At 31.9% G+C, this 18780-nt stretch overlaps 1 protein-coding gene across 1 annotated transcript in view; it reads right to left on the reverse strand.

Moving 5' to 3' along the window:
- Positions 1 to 452: 452 nt before the first annotated feature.
- Positions 453 to 18780, reverse strand: part of LOC142323327 (uncharacterized) — a 41488-nt gene continuing 23160 nt past the window's right edge. The window contains exons 9-11 of the mRNA XM_075362813.1: positions 14561 to 14626; positions 8381 to 8541; positions 453 to 4589 (exon numbers count right to left, since the gene is read on the reverse strand). Of these exons, the coding sequence (XP_075218928.1) occupies positions 3881 to 4589; positions 8381 to 8541; positions 14561 to 14626 (936 nt within the window). The 3' untranslated portion in view covers positions 453 to 3880. The remainder of the gene's footprint in view (positions 4590 to 8380; positions 8542 to 14560; positions 14627 to 18780) is intronic.

The following is an 18780-nucleotide window of genomic DNA, read 5'->3' on the forward strand; positions in this document are numbered from 1 at the left end:
AGCACAAAAACTAATGTTATCATTGCAGTATGCTAGCACTTTACTCCAAACCACAATGTCTCAGTAAATTTTTAAGACTGATATTATATTTTTTATTGAACAACTAGTGAGAGATGTCGGTTTAGGACGATCTGAAATTTATTTTATTATAATGCTCTTGTACTCAAAATATTTGGCATCCTGCTTTTGAAAAATTTTACATGATGTAGTGAAGAATTCCTTTTCAATATTTCGAGTTACCTTTAATGCATTGGTTAGGCAATTTAAAACTGTCATCTGAAACGTTCATAATTGTAAATAATGTAATGACTTTCAAATAACACCCTATAAAAAGTTATATTTGATCACGATAATATTTTTCGAGGTTACAGGAATTCATTATCAATATTTTCTTTAATTAAATCATTTATAGTACAAATAAAAAACATGTACTTATAATTTATACTGCTCGAACTTGTTGCTATTTTATGAAATTATTTCATAAACAGAATCATATTAATTATTGGAAATTATTTTTTCATGTTTATTAATTTTTATTTTAGTTCATTCTTAAGTTCTAACTTTTCTCAAAGAATTTAAATATTAATCTACTATACTTAATATCCTTAATACTATTACATAAAAACTACCTGATTCAGTAACTCAATACTTGATCTAATACCTAATTTAAAGTTATGACCAACTGTTATATTTAACTGAGTAGAGACCAAAATCTTCTCGTTCTACATTGTATAAAGTCCAAAAGTAATATTACTGTCCTCTAGTAAGGCTACAAATAAAATTAATGCTGTGCTCAGCATAGTACACTCAGGAGCAAAGAATCAGTTTCATTGGTTCTTTTTAACAAACTTGCCCTGCCAGTTGTGCCTCTAATCCTTTAAATTTTGGGCAGATTCTTTGTTCCAAAGTGTAATGTTACATAATGAATGTAAAATTACTTCTCATTTTGTAATATTACCATTTTCAGTGACGATAATTCTGTAATCTATTCTGAAAATAGTACTTTTACTAATGAAAGTAAAGTTGCTATCTTCTGAAATATTTACTGTCCAACATGCAATTTTACAATTCTTTCTAGTAAATTTATCAATTTAACTGGTAAATTACTAACATACACACAAACTCTAGTAAAATTACTAACACTAGTACTGGTAAAGTAACAATACTGGTAAAATTACTAACTTTGGTGGAAATGCACACTCTGCTCATTATTTCTATACATTTAGCAAACATGCTCTAATTACAAGCAGGAATTTGTCACTTGAGCACACGCTTAAAAGAATGATGATTGTATTTTTAATGAATTCTGAACTTCACAACAAAGTCCTTTATTAAGTATACAATTTTTGTTGCTGTTTAACTTTAAATGAGAAATACCATCATTATTAATAGTATAAAACCAGATGTATTGAATTTCTGTGATTTTTTTTGCAAATATTAAATTTACTACCCAAGAAATAAATTTTACTAATTTTGAATTAGGAAATGGGGTGCTAAATCAGTTAGAATGCTTTTACCAAAATTTCTAAATATATTTCATTTTCTCCATGTGGTTACCATAATTTCATGAAAAAGAGATGATAAATGCAAAAAAGTAACTAATTGAACATTTCAAGATGGACGCCAGATACTTTGAGTACAAATGCATTGCAATGAAATTTTTAAGATTGCCTTATACCAACATCTCTCACTAGTTGTTCAATATTAAATATATCAGTCCTAAAGATTTACTGAGAAATTCTGGTTTGGAGTAAAGTACTGGCATATAGGAATAATATGTTTTTGCTGCAGTGCAATTTTGTAAAAGATACTAAGTCTGGCTTCCTTCTGTTTTACATTGGAAATGTTTTTGAGGAGTTCTTAATTATTTTCAAAAATATCAATAGATACTTTTATCATAAAATAATTTGATGTAAGACAAAATCTAAAGAAGACTATTCTTCGATGGAATTTTTAGCTTTAATTACTTTTTACTATCATAAAAGTAATATTATAGAAACACAGAGTTTGTTTAATAATTGTAGGTTAACATAGAGTTTCGTAGATAATTATGCAAAAACATTGTAGTTATTATACTATAGAAATTTCCCTCCAGTCATATCGTTTTAACAAAGTACTTCAACATTTAAAAAAAATTTTATTAACTTCATTTCCAGAGAAAAATAATGCACATTTCAGCATCTATATCATCATAAGTTACTATGAAAAGCAACATAAGATAATAAAATTTAAACTCCACAAAAATAAAAATTCTATGTTAGGGAAAACTTAAAGGTCCAAGAATTTTGAATACAGCAGATGTCTTTCTAGCAGTAGAAATTATTCAACTGAGGATAAAAACACTATCAGAACAGCTCCATGGTTTCATGGTTAGTTGGTTAATTACAAAACAGACCATATTCAAAACTGGCAACAATACGTGTAGCCTTCAGCACTAAAGAACATTACTATCACACAGTGTACAATCCACAATCTATGTTAATACTGTATCATTAAATTACATTTATAAAAAGAAATTACAGTAAAGAAATGCTACAATAATATATATATTAAAAAAAAAAGAAATCTTATAGTTGCAATTGCCATGTGAAAAATACACAAAAAAGTACATAATAATAATTGTGAAATAAAATAATAAATAAACTTATTGACATAATTAAGAGTGTGCAAACACAAAAAAGTTTTTAATCTACGTATTCCTTTAATCAAATATGACTGACAATACTGGGTGAAACATTAATACAATGAGTAATTTATTATGCTTCAATTTAATAACAATAAAAAAAAGATATACTTAAAACTGTTGGGATATATGAAATGTAACATGAAAGATAATTAAATCACAGGAAATTTCCTAACATGACAATAATTTAAATGCACTACCGGTAATAGAAGCTGTAAATTTGAGCTAATGAAAAACACAGAAAAATTTGAAAAGTAAGAAATGAAAGTATCGATATAAAGAGGTCATTAACAACAGTTAGATGAAAATAAACTAACTACTTCAGGTACTTTTTAATATAAAACATTAATTATCAATAGTATTAACTTTACGGTCATAAGATAAATGGCTAGCATTAATCCAATTAATTTTTGAAAATTTCATTCATAATTTTTATAAACAGAAAAAAAGAAGAGGTTATGTCATATAGTAGGTAAATCCTGCAAGTATAAGGTAGCCGAGTGATAGCGATACTTCCACTACACACACGCATGCATTTCTTTTCTTACCAGTACTGGAGCCATTTTTCCTTATAACTGGTATATCGTCATTTAAATTTCTCTAAAATGAAAAATATTTAGAAAGATGAATTTAAAGGACGAAAGATAAATTTTTTTTTTTTTTTAAATTAGAATTGATATTATAAATTGGATTCAAAGAAAAATTAAATTGTATACATGGAAGAAAAATCAAAAGCTAAAATTAGAAATTACACAATTTTTTAATAGCAAGAATTCACCTTGAAATCTTTCACTAAGTATTCCTAGCGTGAATAAAATAATATTCTGTTCATGATTACAAACAAATGAAAAATCAGAAAATGTGTAAAAGAATTTTTATTCAGACCTAAAATACAATTTCTGACGAGTAGAAAATTGCTGAAAAGTGTCTGTAAATCACAAAATGGCGATAAGAATAACAGTTAGTGTAAACTGAATCAACTTAAAATGATTACAATAAACTTTACCGCCAATTCTAAAACATTTAACAACTATTCAGTTCCACTTGCAGAAATAATCCCACTATATGACTAAAACTTATATATATTAAAATTATTTCAACATCAAATCATCTAATTTCAATAAAACAAAAACAAATTGAGAAAAACCTACTTATACTTAAATACACATCCCAATTAAACATACAAAAAAAATAATTCTAGCTCTTAGTACTGCCACTTGTTTTTGGTTTATTTGTTTTTCGACCCTTAAGGACACGGGCTATGCTCTCAACTCTACGTTTTTTTGATGATTTATCCATATTTTTTAAGCTTCCCTGTACTTCATTTTCTTCAGTGTCACTTAAAAGTTCTACATATGTATATTCACTTTCATCTTTTTTCTGTCTATCACTATCTAATGAAAGAGAATTTTCATCCCATTTCTCAATTTTGTTATTTGATGGCACTCTTTTACTAGTATAATCATCATCAGATGATGATGATTCCACTTCTAATTCTTCTAAGCACTTTGGTCTAGATTTTCGGTCCTTTCTTAGTATTCTTTGGCCAATTGAACTTGATATAGCCTCAGAAGAGCCTCCTCCTTCATCACCGGTCAATGCAGTCTCTTCTTTGCGATCATTACATTTAGGCAGTTTATCGATAGGAGTACCTTCCATAAACGGATGCAAATCTATTTGCTTTTGAAATTCTAAAAATGCAGCTCTTTCAGATGACAATCTTTCAAACATTTCTTTATATTCTGGGTTATCTTTCTTTAATTCATGAACAGAAGTTAAATGTTTTCTTAGTGAATTTAAAGTGGTATAACCCTTTTCACATATCTGGCACTGCAGTCTTTTGTATGTAGCATGTGTCATCATGTGCTGTTTTAATCTTGGCTGCTGAGTAAATGTTTTGGCGCACCTGTAACAAAACCAAAATTTACTAAACCAATAGCATGGTATTACCATTAAAAAATTTTATTTTAGTTTCTATTTAAAAATGTAACAGTCTATTGTACCAGCAATATGAATCCATGGTTTGAAAGCTAAGCAGACTGATACTGAAGATCCCTGCACAGAAGAATAGTTACATCCTGTTCAGCTGTTTAATTTATGTTAAGGTACTTTCAAAATTAAAGTCTAAATTTTTCAACCAGATACATCCCAACTTTATTGAGAAACATCTTAATTTAACATTTTTGTAAAACTGATAATATTTTTGATAGAAAGTTAGCAAAAAGTCCATCAGCAGAATGTTGCATTTTATCTGTTTCAAGAGATTATGTGCTGTTGCCACATACATGCTGAGCTTCATACTGGTGAACAACACTAGCAGCTCAGATGTCAGCAGGAGTACAGTACATGTATGCGTCTGCCCAACCGTTACTCCCACCTAGTAGCTGACCGTACAGCTCTCCCACCTGTGAGTAGCGGGGCTGCAGCCCCACTACTCACAGGTTCCAATAAAAGAGCTAACAATAGAGTGAACTGTCAATTTGTTGTCGATCACTGCCTGGAGAAGAACCAAAAGAAGTTCCTTGGTAGGCTCAATGTGGGACCTCCCAACGAATGCCAAAATCCCCACTGGAGCAGCAGGTCTGGCCAGCCTACCAAGGGAGCTGCTGTGCACAGATGCTAACTTTCCGCCCTAACTTACTGGGCTTCTATCACCTTGGCCAGCAGACCTAGCAGCAGGAGCTGGCCCAGCGTAGGATCACTTAGGGAGAACCACCTTGGCTGCACCAGCGAAAGACGACTGATGCTGAGCCGACACTGTGGGGCCACCACTGCCATGCTGTTGTGGGGACCCAACTGCTGCTGAGGGAAGCTGGGTCTGATTCCAATGGATGAGCCAAAACTCCCCGACTACAGCCAAGCTGACATTGCCAGACACCAGCTTCCAGACCCAACATCTCTTCTCAGGGCTACCTCACAAAACACACAAATGACCCTTTGCACGACCACCACTCCAAAAACCTCAAACAACCCTTTACATGATTACCACAAGGTTTTAAATTATGATGCACCATCAAAGCCATTCAGCAACAGTGCACGATTTCTTCAGTTTAACCAGAAATTTCAAATTAGTTGTTATATATCTGGCATAATGATTTAGAGATGTATATGTTTTACCTTAATGAAAATTAAATGGTTAAGCAAGCCAAAATTACTTTTGTTCAATCTAGGAGCTTAGAGGTTAACGATTATTCCGAACTATAGAGGTAATGCGATTCAAATTGGTAATAAGGAGACTGTTACAGTTTTAAATTGCCAGAGCGTATAAACTAAATTTTGAAGTACATTCATTTCTACATAAATTATAGAGAAAAATACAGAATAATTATTTAAAAAATCAACTGCCAATAATACTTTAATAACAGTAATCTTAACATTGATGAAAATTCTTCTATTTAAAATTGTATCACTTTTCTGTTTAATTTTAGATGTTATTTACATCAATTTTCTCAGAATTAAATTCTTTACAAAGCTAACTAAAATTTTTTATTTACTTACTGGTAAATTAATAAAGTAATTTTATTTCAAACCTAAAAAAGTGTATTTTCCGACAAAACATTTTCGTGTTTTACCCAATTTTTCTTAAAACCTAACTGAGATAGAAGTCTGGGACCACTTTTATTCTATTTCTGAGATCATAAACCATATGGAAGCACCAAATTTATCACTCAATTTGTACCCCCAAGAATTGTAGTTTGGTTTAATGTCACAGGAACAGAAAGCCAGTCTAAATGTTTCGCAAGCTAAAACTCGTAATAAACCGTTTTCTGACCTATGTTTATATGAACTTTTTTCCTATTTTTGGCTATAGAATTATTCCTCAGAGATTGCCGTGCAATTTGGAATCATCTGTACACGCATAAAAGAAGTATTTTATTTTATGTTCTTTTTGATTTTATAAAATACTTATTTAGATTTTAAACAACTGATCATCTTCAGTTCTTAATGTATAAACACAAATAGCAAACAATATAAAATGGCAATTGACACAAACTAAAAGTAAATTACATACTCATACAAACAAAAAACATAAAAATTGATGGGAAATGCACAGAACTTACTGTACATGCAATCAGCTACTCCATCATCTATAAATCTCATTTTATTGTTTTTCGTGTGCTAGTTTACTTTAATAAATTTCTATTTTTATTGTTTACTGTATTATAATAGCACACAAAATGACACATACACACACTTACAGAATCTTCTATTTATTTGATTCATATGTTCATCTACCATTATTTAATAATGAACATATTTTTCAAAGCTAGATAACAGTTTTATAAAATCAACAAAACTTACACCAACATTCAATTATAACCAAAACTTGTGAAGGTGAATTTAATGAATAAGTTTAAACAACTACCCCTGGAACTGGGTTGTTGAACTTTTCTAGTCAGAATCAGTACAAATGGTCAGATAAGTGGGTATAAAAAACAAATCTTACAATATCAAATTTCTTAATGGCAGTTTTTCTGGTAACCTACTACAATAAAATTCCCGTTTAAGAAAAAAATTATCAAGAGAGTGATTTAAGGTTCATTCATAACTATCATAGTTCTGAATTTAAAATGGCAACTAAACAGTTTTTATTGTACACCAGCTGCACTTACTTCCTGCAACTGCTGAAAAAGGAGAAATGTTTTCAGAATTTAAATTAACTGCAAAGTAAGTGACAATTTTGTAGAAATAAACCAGTTTTTAGTGTTACAGTAATATTTAACAACTAACAGTTTGAAGATAATTTTATACTCTTGTAATGAATTAATAAATTTGGTCCTGAATGAATTCTACAATCACGTAAATAAAAAAAATATTTAATATATGTGAATGGGTAAAGTCCAAGAATTTTTTTATGTTAATTTGCAGAATAGTCTTATAACCAATTAAATTTTATCTTATTAATTTATAACTTTGGGTTTTGTAGTTACTTACGTCTATGTTCATGTAGGAGTATACCTGTAGTTCATCCCTAGATAACCACATCACGATATATTACTAATTTGAATTCAATAACAGAATGAAGATCAGGAGACAGTCCAGAGAGAAGCTGATAGTATTAAAATGTAACTAGTCCAGCCTGGTCTTGAACATTCTTAACAACTCCCACACAAAGTGTTGTCCATCTAAATTAATCTGATACTCAGTGGATAAATGACTCATTATATAGCAATAATTGATTAAATTACTCAAGTGTTACATTTTTTTTAGAATGATGCTGTTTTTGATTGTGTTTTTTTTAAAGAATTAAATACAGAAATTCTCTTTTCTAAATTAAAAATACATCATAGTCAAAGCAGTAATTCAACACAAATAGTGCAAAAGTTAGCCATCCAATTTGTTTATCACAAACATTTTCAAGCAACAAGTAAGTTTCAGATAATGAAATCTGGAATTAACTTTTTAAATTCTTTGCAAGTACTTCCCTTACATAGTAAAGGATTTAAGATGATTTTTATGAATTAATTTCTCAAAAATTTTAATACCTAAATTAATTCTATTTACAGCTGACAACAGCACAAAGGAATATTTTCGTTCTATAAATCTGTTGGAATTTAATAAAATATTAAATAAAAAATTTCCTAGAAAAATTCCTTGCTTGTAAATAAGCAAATAAACATACAATAAGCAGACTTTAGCAACACTGCTATAAGATATTTTTAAATGTACGACAAAAAATGTTAATTAACTACTTACACTGGGCAGGTATAGATATGAGTTGGTTGATGAACAGCTTGGATGTGTCGTAACAAATATTTTGAACTGTTAAATGCTCTTCCACATTCTCCACATAATGACTGTGTCTGCTGATCATGTATTAGTCGATGTTCTTTCAGCAAAAAGTTATGCGTGAATGACTGTAACAAAAGAAAAAAATTAAAATCAAATAATTAATAATATTACAGCATCATTACAAAAGAATGGTGGGGTTTCAGTAGCTCGGATCAAAGCATCAGGGACGTTTTGAAAAATTATATTTTAAGTCTTTAACTGAAAAGTTTGTGTATAGCCAACAGTACATCAGTCTCTGTATTGTAGTTGAGGTGTCATTTCTTTGTTTACTATTTTATCAGTTCAAGAAGAAGCACAGTGTGTCTTGTGGCATGCTGAACGGAAGTCAATAATTTTAGTTCAACATGCTTTTTGACATACATATGAAAAGGAGACCCATATGAAAATAATGAACAATGATTCAATCAATTCAAATAATCAGGATCCGTTCTGTGAAAGAAATCATCTGGAAGACCACAAGTATCAGAAAAGTGTTAACAAATTAGACAATATGCAATCAGAAATCCTATTAAATTTATTGCTTAATGAAAAATTAATTTACGAATTCCAAAAAAAAAAATCATTCATAAAGTACGAGGGGAAAGGTTGCACTTGTATCCATATAAAATTCGGCTACTATAAGAAATAAAACCATCTGATACAGAAAAATGTTTTTAGTTAGCTGTTGAAATTTTAGACAAAATTAGTGAAAACATGCAATATTTTACATATGAAGCTATTTTCACCTTAATGGATACGCTTACAGACATGATTTACGAATATAGGGATCTGAAAACCAGATGTAGTTTTTGAGATAGCATGAGACAAACCTAAGGTCAATGTTTCGTGTGAATTAGTGAAAAATTGTGTAATTGACCCTATTCTCTTTGCTATAAAAAGGCTATTAATGAAAAATTTTTATCTTGATGTGTTGATACAGTTTTTTTTAACTGAATGAACTCAAAAAGGTACATCAAATTTACTTCCAGCAAGATGGTGCACTCCAGACTTTAATCCATTCATTAGTCATGCATTGAATGAAACATTTTCAGGATAGGCTGAGAAAGCCCTATCTTCTGACTTCCAAGAAGTCCACACCTAACTCCTTGTGGGGATACATTAAAAGCATTGTTTACTCACAAAAATTATTTGACTTGAATCACTCAAAGGAAAGAATTAAGGAAGCAATTACAACCATAACAGAAGATATGTTACATCACGTATGGACAGAACCGAATATCAACTGGACAATTGCCAAGCAGCAAAGAGGGCGCATATTAAAACTTATTGATAATGTAACAAAATTATTTGAGATGGAAAGTTTGACAAATAAAACAATATAACATTAAGTATTTTTGTTCTTACTTAATTCATGCCTTAAACCCTGCCATTCTTTTATGATGACCCTGTATTATATATATTGTGATAAATTTTGTTTATTGGTTCTGAACAATACCAGGAACTGTTAAACTGATTTAAAAATTTTGATCGCTATATAAAAGCTTCTTTTAAATAACTTAATCTATACAGAACTGATGTTATCCTTCTAACTTCATTCCCTTTGAGAACTTCCTTAATAATATAATATATAAATAAATGATAGCACGTCAGCAAAAAAAAATGCATTATATCTCCAAGACACAAGGTGGCAAAAAAGTTTAGAGATCTGAGTCATCCTACTCCTTATTTAACAAAAATCAACATACTACAACATTTAAAATTATCCTTTTACAAAAATTCTATTTCTGGAGGCAAGTAAAAAACTCAGTGATGAAGAAATTAACTGGGCACCTGTTGCTTAACTCTGACCTCACTCCCCAAAAATGTATGTACAGTAAAAATTATAATTTACTGAAACTGACACATACAATTGAAATATTCTCTACATATTGTTTAAAATGTATTCTTTTCATGTCTTACAAGAACAAATAAGACCATTATATATAGTTGTTAATCTTATGCTTAATACAAAACAGAAACAATGCACAGGAAGGTACTCATAAATAAACTGAAATACGATCTCTTATAACATAATATATTTATGGGAATGGCATTCTCCTTTTAACAGTTATTACTTTATGTATTCACTAAAGATATATTAAACACAAAAAACACTGGTAAAAACAAAGAGCATAATACTCAAGAAACATTGGTAGAAACATCCTTTTTTTTAAACTTGCTTCTTTGCTTAGAGAAACAATTTTTCTTCTTTATTTACTTGCTCTGAATTCATTTTAGCAAAGTATCAAGTGAAAGAAAAAATTCATTTTTAATCAATAAGTAGAGAAATTGATTAAATCATGCAGTTTGATTACAACTAAAAAAAATTATACCATTTCTTAATGGAGTAAATAGAAATCAAAAAAAATGACAATGAAATTGTAAAACTGTACGGTGAGTCTCATAGATATCATTTCTTCTGCAAAAAAAAAATATCATTTCAAAAAACAAAAATTTCTGTAATATAAATAAAACTGTTTTTAACAAAACAATACTGATATCAAAAAATGTAAGACACTACATTTCTATTATAAAAACCTGTTATTAATTTAGAATTTTGTTAAAAAAAAATACATGTTAAATATACGTAGTAGACAATAAACAATGTTTAAGTGTTCCATATAATAAGCAAAAAATAGAAAAATTTGTTACAAATCTCACTGGCCCGATTTCATACAACAAATAATCAAAAGAATTATATTATTTCTGTAAATCTGATACGTATTACATATAAATGAAATTGGGCTGGTAAGAGTTTTATAACAAATTTTTCTGTTTTTTGCTTATTATATGGAACACTTAAACAGTGTTTATCTATTATTGCATATCTATCGTCTATTACATATTTAACATGTATTTTTTTTTAAACAAAATTCTAAATTAATAACAGATTTTGATAACAGAAATGTAGTGTCTTACTTTTTTGATATAAGTATAATTTTTTTAAAAATAGTTTTATTTATATTACAGAAATTTTTTGTTTTTTGACCGGAAGAAATGATATCTGAGAGACTCTTACTATATGGTTTAGAATTTCACTGTAAATTTTTTGGATATCACTGCATTTTGTTAAGATTATTCTTTTATTTTTTTTATGAATTACTGACTGTTATCTTATGGATTTATTATTAAAATTTATTGCCTTTCTAGAACAGACAAATATACATTTTTAAAAAATTTCTTAGCCAATTTTGTTTTTGTTGATAGTCATATCATTCACTTCATACCATATTTTCCTTTATTAATAAAACTAGCATAATGACCTTCACGAATTGAAGATCCCTGATGTAATATTGCACTTATTACTTTGTAAGTAATTCATTCTAGCAGCAAAATATAATTATTCATAAAACTTAATTTTTCCACTTGCTGTTTTTTCGCCCTCTATGTTTATCACTTGAAGCAGAGATCTCATCCAACATATAAATGAAAATATAAATTTAAAAAAATTGTTTAAAAAATGTTAAATATAAAGAGATTAGTTTTTAACAATTTTTTAATTTGTATTTCCATATAAGAGTATATTTTTTGATGTAGTATAAACCTCTGTCTAAAGTGGTAAATATATAGAAAAATATAAAGCAACTACTGGAAGAATTAAATTTTATAAATAATCAAAAACAGAGAGGCAGAAAACTGTGATTCTACACACATGTTTATAGGAGCTCTTTACATATTTTTAATTAAAATCTTTTTTTCCTGGTTTTTTGGGGTCAGTTCATGAATACACATATATTAACTGCTTCTATTGCACACAGTTATTGACACTTGTAAATAATAAATTAATATACATGCACTTTAATCATGAGAATTGTTTTTTTTATCATCTAGTTTTTTTCAATTTCTAAGACATTTTCTTGTATAATCTGTATTAAGTGTTTATTAATTTATTATGTATATATAAAATATTAACTTCATAACAGAAATTTTGTAATTGTTGATATATTAATAATAAAACCTTTAAATAATGTTATAAATTTATAATAAAATTAACAGATGTATAACTGGATAGGTTGTCAAAAAATTATAAAAATTATTTTAAACACTTCATAAAATGAAGATAAATGCTAGTACTGAAAATATATTCTTTTAAAATTTGTTAAAATATATATTAAATATATCAGATTTTTACTTAAGGTACTAAAAAAAAAAAAAATTACTGCATTAACATACTGTTCAGATCAATATGACCCATGTAATATTTTTTATGAAATTATTTGTATTTTGTATAAAATAACAACTTTCTGGTGTTACAAAAAACAACTTTCAATGGTTACAAAAACAAATAATTGTTCATCAATTGTTACATTTTCATCAGGATAATATAATTTTGGTAGAACTTCTACCCACTTTTCCCAGGAGCTTATTTATTATGAACGCCTTCACTCTTGATGGTTAACATATTATCAAAACCTGAAACTCGAGATATTGAACGAAACATTTCAAGGAACATTGTTGCTTGGAATGTGGGACGACCAGTGTCTGGATCCCATAAGCTTTTTGTTGATTCCCCATGGGATTATTAAACCCCCATCAGTAACAAGAATCCACAGTATTCCTGATATGGGATTTCTAAATTCTTCTATTTTTCTCCATAAACTTGAGACGCCTCAATGATAGTTATTTTTATCACTTCATTTTGATAGAATTGAAAATAAGATGAAATTAATTCACCAAGTATGTTATCCTGGAAGATGCATATCTTGTGACACTGGGTGCATTTTTGATAATGTTTTGGACAGCTTGTGGTCTGTATTTTTTGTGGAGGCTCCACCTTCCACTTATCTCTCCATCCTTAGAAAGTATATTTGAGTTTGCTGCAGAGTTTTTTTTTCCTTGCTCCACTATTCTCACCAGAGGCATCCCTATCATTATCAATTTTGGCACTTGTATGATTTTCAATCTCTGACAATTCTTCTTCACTGCTGGAAACTGGTGTACTTTCTTGAACCTTCACTCTGTTCTATTTGATTTGTCATACTCATATTGAACTATATAAAACAATGAAATCAGACTAAACAAATGGAATTGTTTGCAGCTATATTTATATTACCGTCCCTGTTATGTGCGCAAGTGACATATCCAGACATGACAAAAATTCATGTTGAGATGCATAATTACAACAGTCATGTAAAATTTGTAAACATATTCAGTTACATAATGCTTGTTTCCTTTTTTTATGAATCATTTATTTCATCTAAGTAGTGTTTCCCGATGGAAGATGATGATATGATATAATACACGCAAGTTCAGACATGTCAAACTTCCAAGAAAACAAGGGCATTACACTGTACACAGACAACCACATATTCCAACCCACCTCATCCACAGGGGGTAAAACTATGTAATATAATATAAAATATGCATTGGGTCATATTGACCCAAACCATACACTAGTACAAAACTAGAAAAATAAGGCAGTAATAACAAATATTAAAAACAATCATGTGGCTAAATACTTCAAAATATAAGCCCTAAAAACCTAAAGTAAAATCTTTAACAGAAAAGAAATGACAGTGGAACAAGAGCTCTTTCAGGTAATATTGACCAGAACAGAACAGCAGGGTTAAACTGAAAATGAATTCAAGATATTTAAAAGTGAATTTTTAATAAGGTCACACCATTCTTGTTATTATTATTCTTGTTATACTAGCAAGAATGTGTTCACAAATAATTTACAAAAAGGTAACTTAAAATATATAACTAGATGGCCATTATGACTATTATACAATCATAGTCAGTAGATACTATAAATTAATAAATTAAAGCAATGAATAAACTTTAATAAAAGTAACTACTAAAAACACAGATGAAAGCTATAAAAGTAATATTTTTATCCCAATATGACTACAAAAATACAATCCACTACTAATGACTGGAAATACTTAAAACAAGTGCTTTCATATTTTACAATTTAGCAACAGTAATTTAAATTGAGTTTTATGTTACTATAGTGTGATGTGGCAGCATATATAGCAGTTTTTACATAATACATATATTATTTTATTTTTATTATAATAATAAAAATGATTAAAAGTGTTAAAATTACACTGCAAAAATTACAGTGGACAAGTAAGAAATAGTTTATTTTAAATCAGTATTTACCTTTCCACAAACTTCACACACAACAAGTCCTTCACCAGTATGTTTACGAATGTGGTATTTCAGTTTCTGAAATGAAATAATTACTTTAAAATATATTATACATTATTTTCATTAACAGATCTACTTTGTAACAAATTAATACTTACATGTGATAATATTTTAACTGGGTTTTATTATTTACACGTAATTAATATGCCTCTTAGAATAATTTTCTTTTTGTAAGCAGAAGTATCTGAACATAGTTATGTTTATGTAACTATGTTCAGATAGTTACCTTTTTTTTAATAGACCTTTACGTCTAGTAAAGGAGAGTGTCATGCTGTCGGGCACCAAAATGCGGAGCGCCCACTGCCTCATTGTGCAGAGGCAATCCCCATGTGCTCGGAGGGCCCCCTAAGTGCTCAGCTATGGACCTATCCACCCTAGCACCCTCTGACGTCTCATTTCCTGGCAGGACTCTTCATAAATATGTAGCTTATCCATCACCTTCTTAACATAGCTCTCAACCGCTTTCCATTCTTTAACTCCTTTTAAGTTATGCTTTGTGTCCTTTGGATGGAACATATCTTCCAAGCCTAACATATTTAACATCTCCCTGCATTCTTCATCAGAGCGCGAAAGAGAAATACACGTAGTCAGGAGTGTCTTCCTCATCGCAGTCAGGGCAGCCATCCGTGTGGTCCAGGCCATATTTATACAAATACACCATGACCCGCCAGGAACTGTGTTAAACTGTATCCCGGTGAGCCATAGGTCCTCCTACACCAACTCTGGATGTTGGTTATATGGTGATGGGTCCACCAACCTTTAGTGACGCCACTAAAGGTTGGTGGACCCATCTGTTCCTGCTAAGTCTCCATTAATTCTTCTGTTATCTAGGACGTTATGCGCTTTTTGTCACTTCACGGTAGGGGCCTCTGCTCTCAGAGCCTCTTCTTCAGCAAAATAACCAAATCTATTGGCACTGCACCCACCAAGACTTCAGCTGCCTTCTTAGGGACTGTTCTATATGCTGCTATGATTCGCAACCAACTCTAGTCTTCCACGATACTTTGCAAATCTTGTTACATCGCCCAAAGCTCCTCCCCGTACAGTACTGTAACATATATCACTCTCGCTAATAATCTTCTCCAATGTATAGTCGGTTCAGAGTATTAGGTAGAAGGCCAGCTATTAATCCTGCAGTCCTCTCGGCTTTATTAGCTGCCTCTACTGCTTATGTGCTAACTCTTAACGTGGTATCTATCCATATGCTGAGGTGCTTTATTATCGGCCAGCATAATTTATTATTGGTCAGCATAACCAAACATCATTATGTCCTGCAGAAGGGCAACTCAAAGAACGCCATTGTAACTCAGGTTCCAGACAGTTGGTCCAAGTACCAACCCCTGAGGCACTCCTCTATGAAGGTTGCAAAGAACTGATACCCAACACCTCTTGAGTGTTGGGTACCTTGGAGTCTATCAGGAGATACTTGAGTGTTGGGTATCAGGAGATACCCAACACTCAAGCCTGCGCCCCGATAAGTGGGAATGAACCATTCGTCGCAAATACAAAATCACTTTATGTTCCTCCACAGACCTACATTATGGCAACATGAGAAATGCAGTTAAATGCATTTCTCATGTCTACAGTGACAAGGGCAGAAATTCCTCACCGTTCCCCTCTTGCAGCTCTACTAGCCACCTCACAAACCGCCGCCACAGCATCAAGGGCGGACCTAAACCTGCAAAAGCCATACTGACTAGCAGAGAGGCCGCACCCTCCTTGAGTGCCTGAGATATTCTGTTCTGGAGCATACACTCCTGTATCATGCCCAGCACATCTATCACTGCCAGTGGCCAGTAAGAAGAAGGGAGTGCCAGATCTCTCCCAGGTTTCGCGACAAGCACCAGCCACTGGCACTTCCCTATCTCAGGGAATACGCCTTCCATTAGGCAACTGTTGTAAATCTCAAAATCCTCTAGCTCACCCCAAACTACCATCTTGACCACTGAATTCAGCAGCCAGTCTGGACCCGGCGCCTTAGCTGGAGGTAATTGGGTGCTGCCTCCAAAAGTTCAGTTTAAGTAACAGGAGGAGGGCTCTCCTGTTCACTCCTCTTATCAATCTTACACTCCTCTCCTTCAGGAAAGAGCCCATCTGTTATATTCTGAATCTCATGAACATCCTGAGTAACAGGAGCTCCAGGCCTTAGGGCCTTCCTTACCAGTATGTTGAAAGACCTGCCCCATGGATACATTTCTACTTATGAAATTAGTTTCTTCCAAGACCTCTTCTTAGCTTCTCTGATGCATTTAACAAGATTCTTCTTGCATTCACGATATCTATAAATAAGGATGTCGCTAAGGACAGGAAGGTACGTCCTCACCATGCATCTCCTATCCCTTTGGCAGGCCTTCCTCTTTTCCCGATTTCAGGTGTCCACCAGTATAATGGCAGGTGCCCCTTTCTGGAATACCTTCATGGTACACTGGCACACATCACCTCAATTGAATCCAACAAATGAGATGCCTTCTCCTTTGCTGTGCGCCCTTCGCTTACTTTTCTGAGGTCAAGCACCTGTGTAAAAGCACCAGGATCCAGGTTTTTGGTGCTCCAACCAATGAATGTTGGAGGGCCTTCTCCACCAGATTCTTCCTCCATCATTGTTGTTGACCAGCTGATGGTCATTACCAGAGAAGCCCCCCATACCTGCCGATTACCAATAGGCATGGCCAGCTCTGAAATCACAAACATTATGTCAAAAATAGATCCTGTTGCACCGCACCTGAATGTAAAAACATCTTCAGTATTCAGACAGATAAGGTCCAGCGCTGCAGCTGTTTCCATTAATGTTCTTCCACGATTGTCAGTCCTAACAGATCCCCAATGCATGGACCATCCGTTGAAATCTGTGATTAGTGCAGGCGATGCACGAGAAAATCCTTCACCCTATCAGCCAACTCCTCCTCACACCTCTCATTTGGAATGTTCAGCAATATATAGCAAGAGTAAAGGTAGATTTTTCCAACTCTTGCCTTAATGTAAGTTCTTCCTAGACAAACTTCTCTGATAGGTAAAGACCTGCATGTCCAGACGGCAGCACCTCCACCTCCTGACAGATGCCACCCCGGTCAGGAGTGAATTACGTACAGTTCAGAGACAAGCGCAATATCCACGCCCATCTCTGAGGCGTATCTGCATATCTGCATAAGGGCAATCTGCATATGGCTACCTTAGGGTTACCGTAACCTATTCTGATGATGTACTGCACATTTTCCAGCAAATCCAAACTAGCAATCTCTCAAAGTTTTTATCAATATCTGTTCTTATGTCGCATTCAAGATCCTGAATACGGAGTGCTGCTGTTTTAGTCCTCGTGTATACCAATACTTCTTTTAAGACAATAATAACAGCCTGTTTAAATGATCTGGCGTTATTTTTATCCTCTTTTACTTTGATCTCCATTTGTTCCCCTAATTTTCAAATGGAGAGTATTTCTGCTTTATCAGGGACCATAACCCTGGTCCTGACGGTTTTCAGATCAGCAATCCAGAATAGGACAGACACCCAGTAGCAACAACAGTCTGGATGGCTGTCCTGATAGTCTCGTTCCTCTGCAATGGGGTGGAAAGGGAACTGACCACTCGTTGTAAGTCCTTGACAGCAACTCCGATCCCCCTCCAGCTCTTTAATACTGTGTTTGACATTCTTATCCATGAACTTTTTTAGTTCCCTGGCCAGCTGCTCCAGCCAATTATATTTCAAACCTAGAATACTTCCACAACTTTACTTATGAAAATTAATTTTATACCATTTTCAATATACAGCAGTTTATGTGGGAAATTTTTTACAACCTTAATTTGGTGTCAAGTGATTACCATCCAATTATCCAACTGAAGATCAGGCTGCCTTCACCATACTTTGAACCCAATGGTGAGCTCGTAGGTTCTATAACTGGCTGTACATACAGGCAGCAGAGTTCTTTGAAAATTATCAGCAAAATTTGGTGATTGCAGTATGCAAATTTATATCATACTGCAAATTTTGATAATTAATTGAAGTATGTGCACAAATTATCAGAGTAAATTGAATTTTATTATTACTACATTTATAATGTTGGTAACAACTTACTGTCTATAATTTTATCAGGTATGTAGCACACAGTGTATGCACATGCACACACAATTAAAAAAAAAACGTAATCATAGGATCCACAATGTTATTAATAATTTTAT

Source organism: Lycorma delicatula, chromosome 4 (genome assembly GCF_047948215.1).
Source record: "Lycorma delicatula isolate Av1 chromosome 4, ASM4794821v1, whole genome shotgun sequence".
Classification (NCBI taxonomy): domain Eukaryota; kingdom Metazoa; phylum Arthropoda; class Insecta; order Hemiptera; family Fulgoridae; genus Lycorma; species Lycorma delicatula.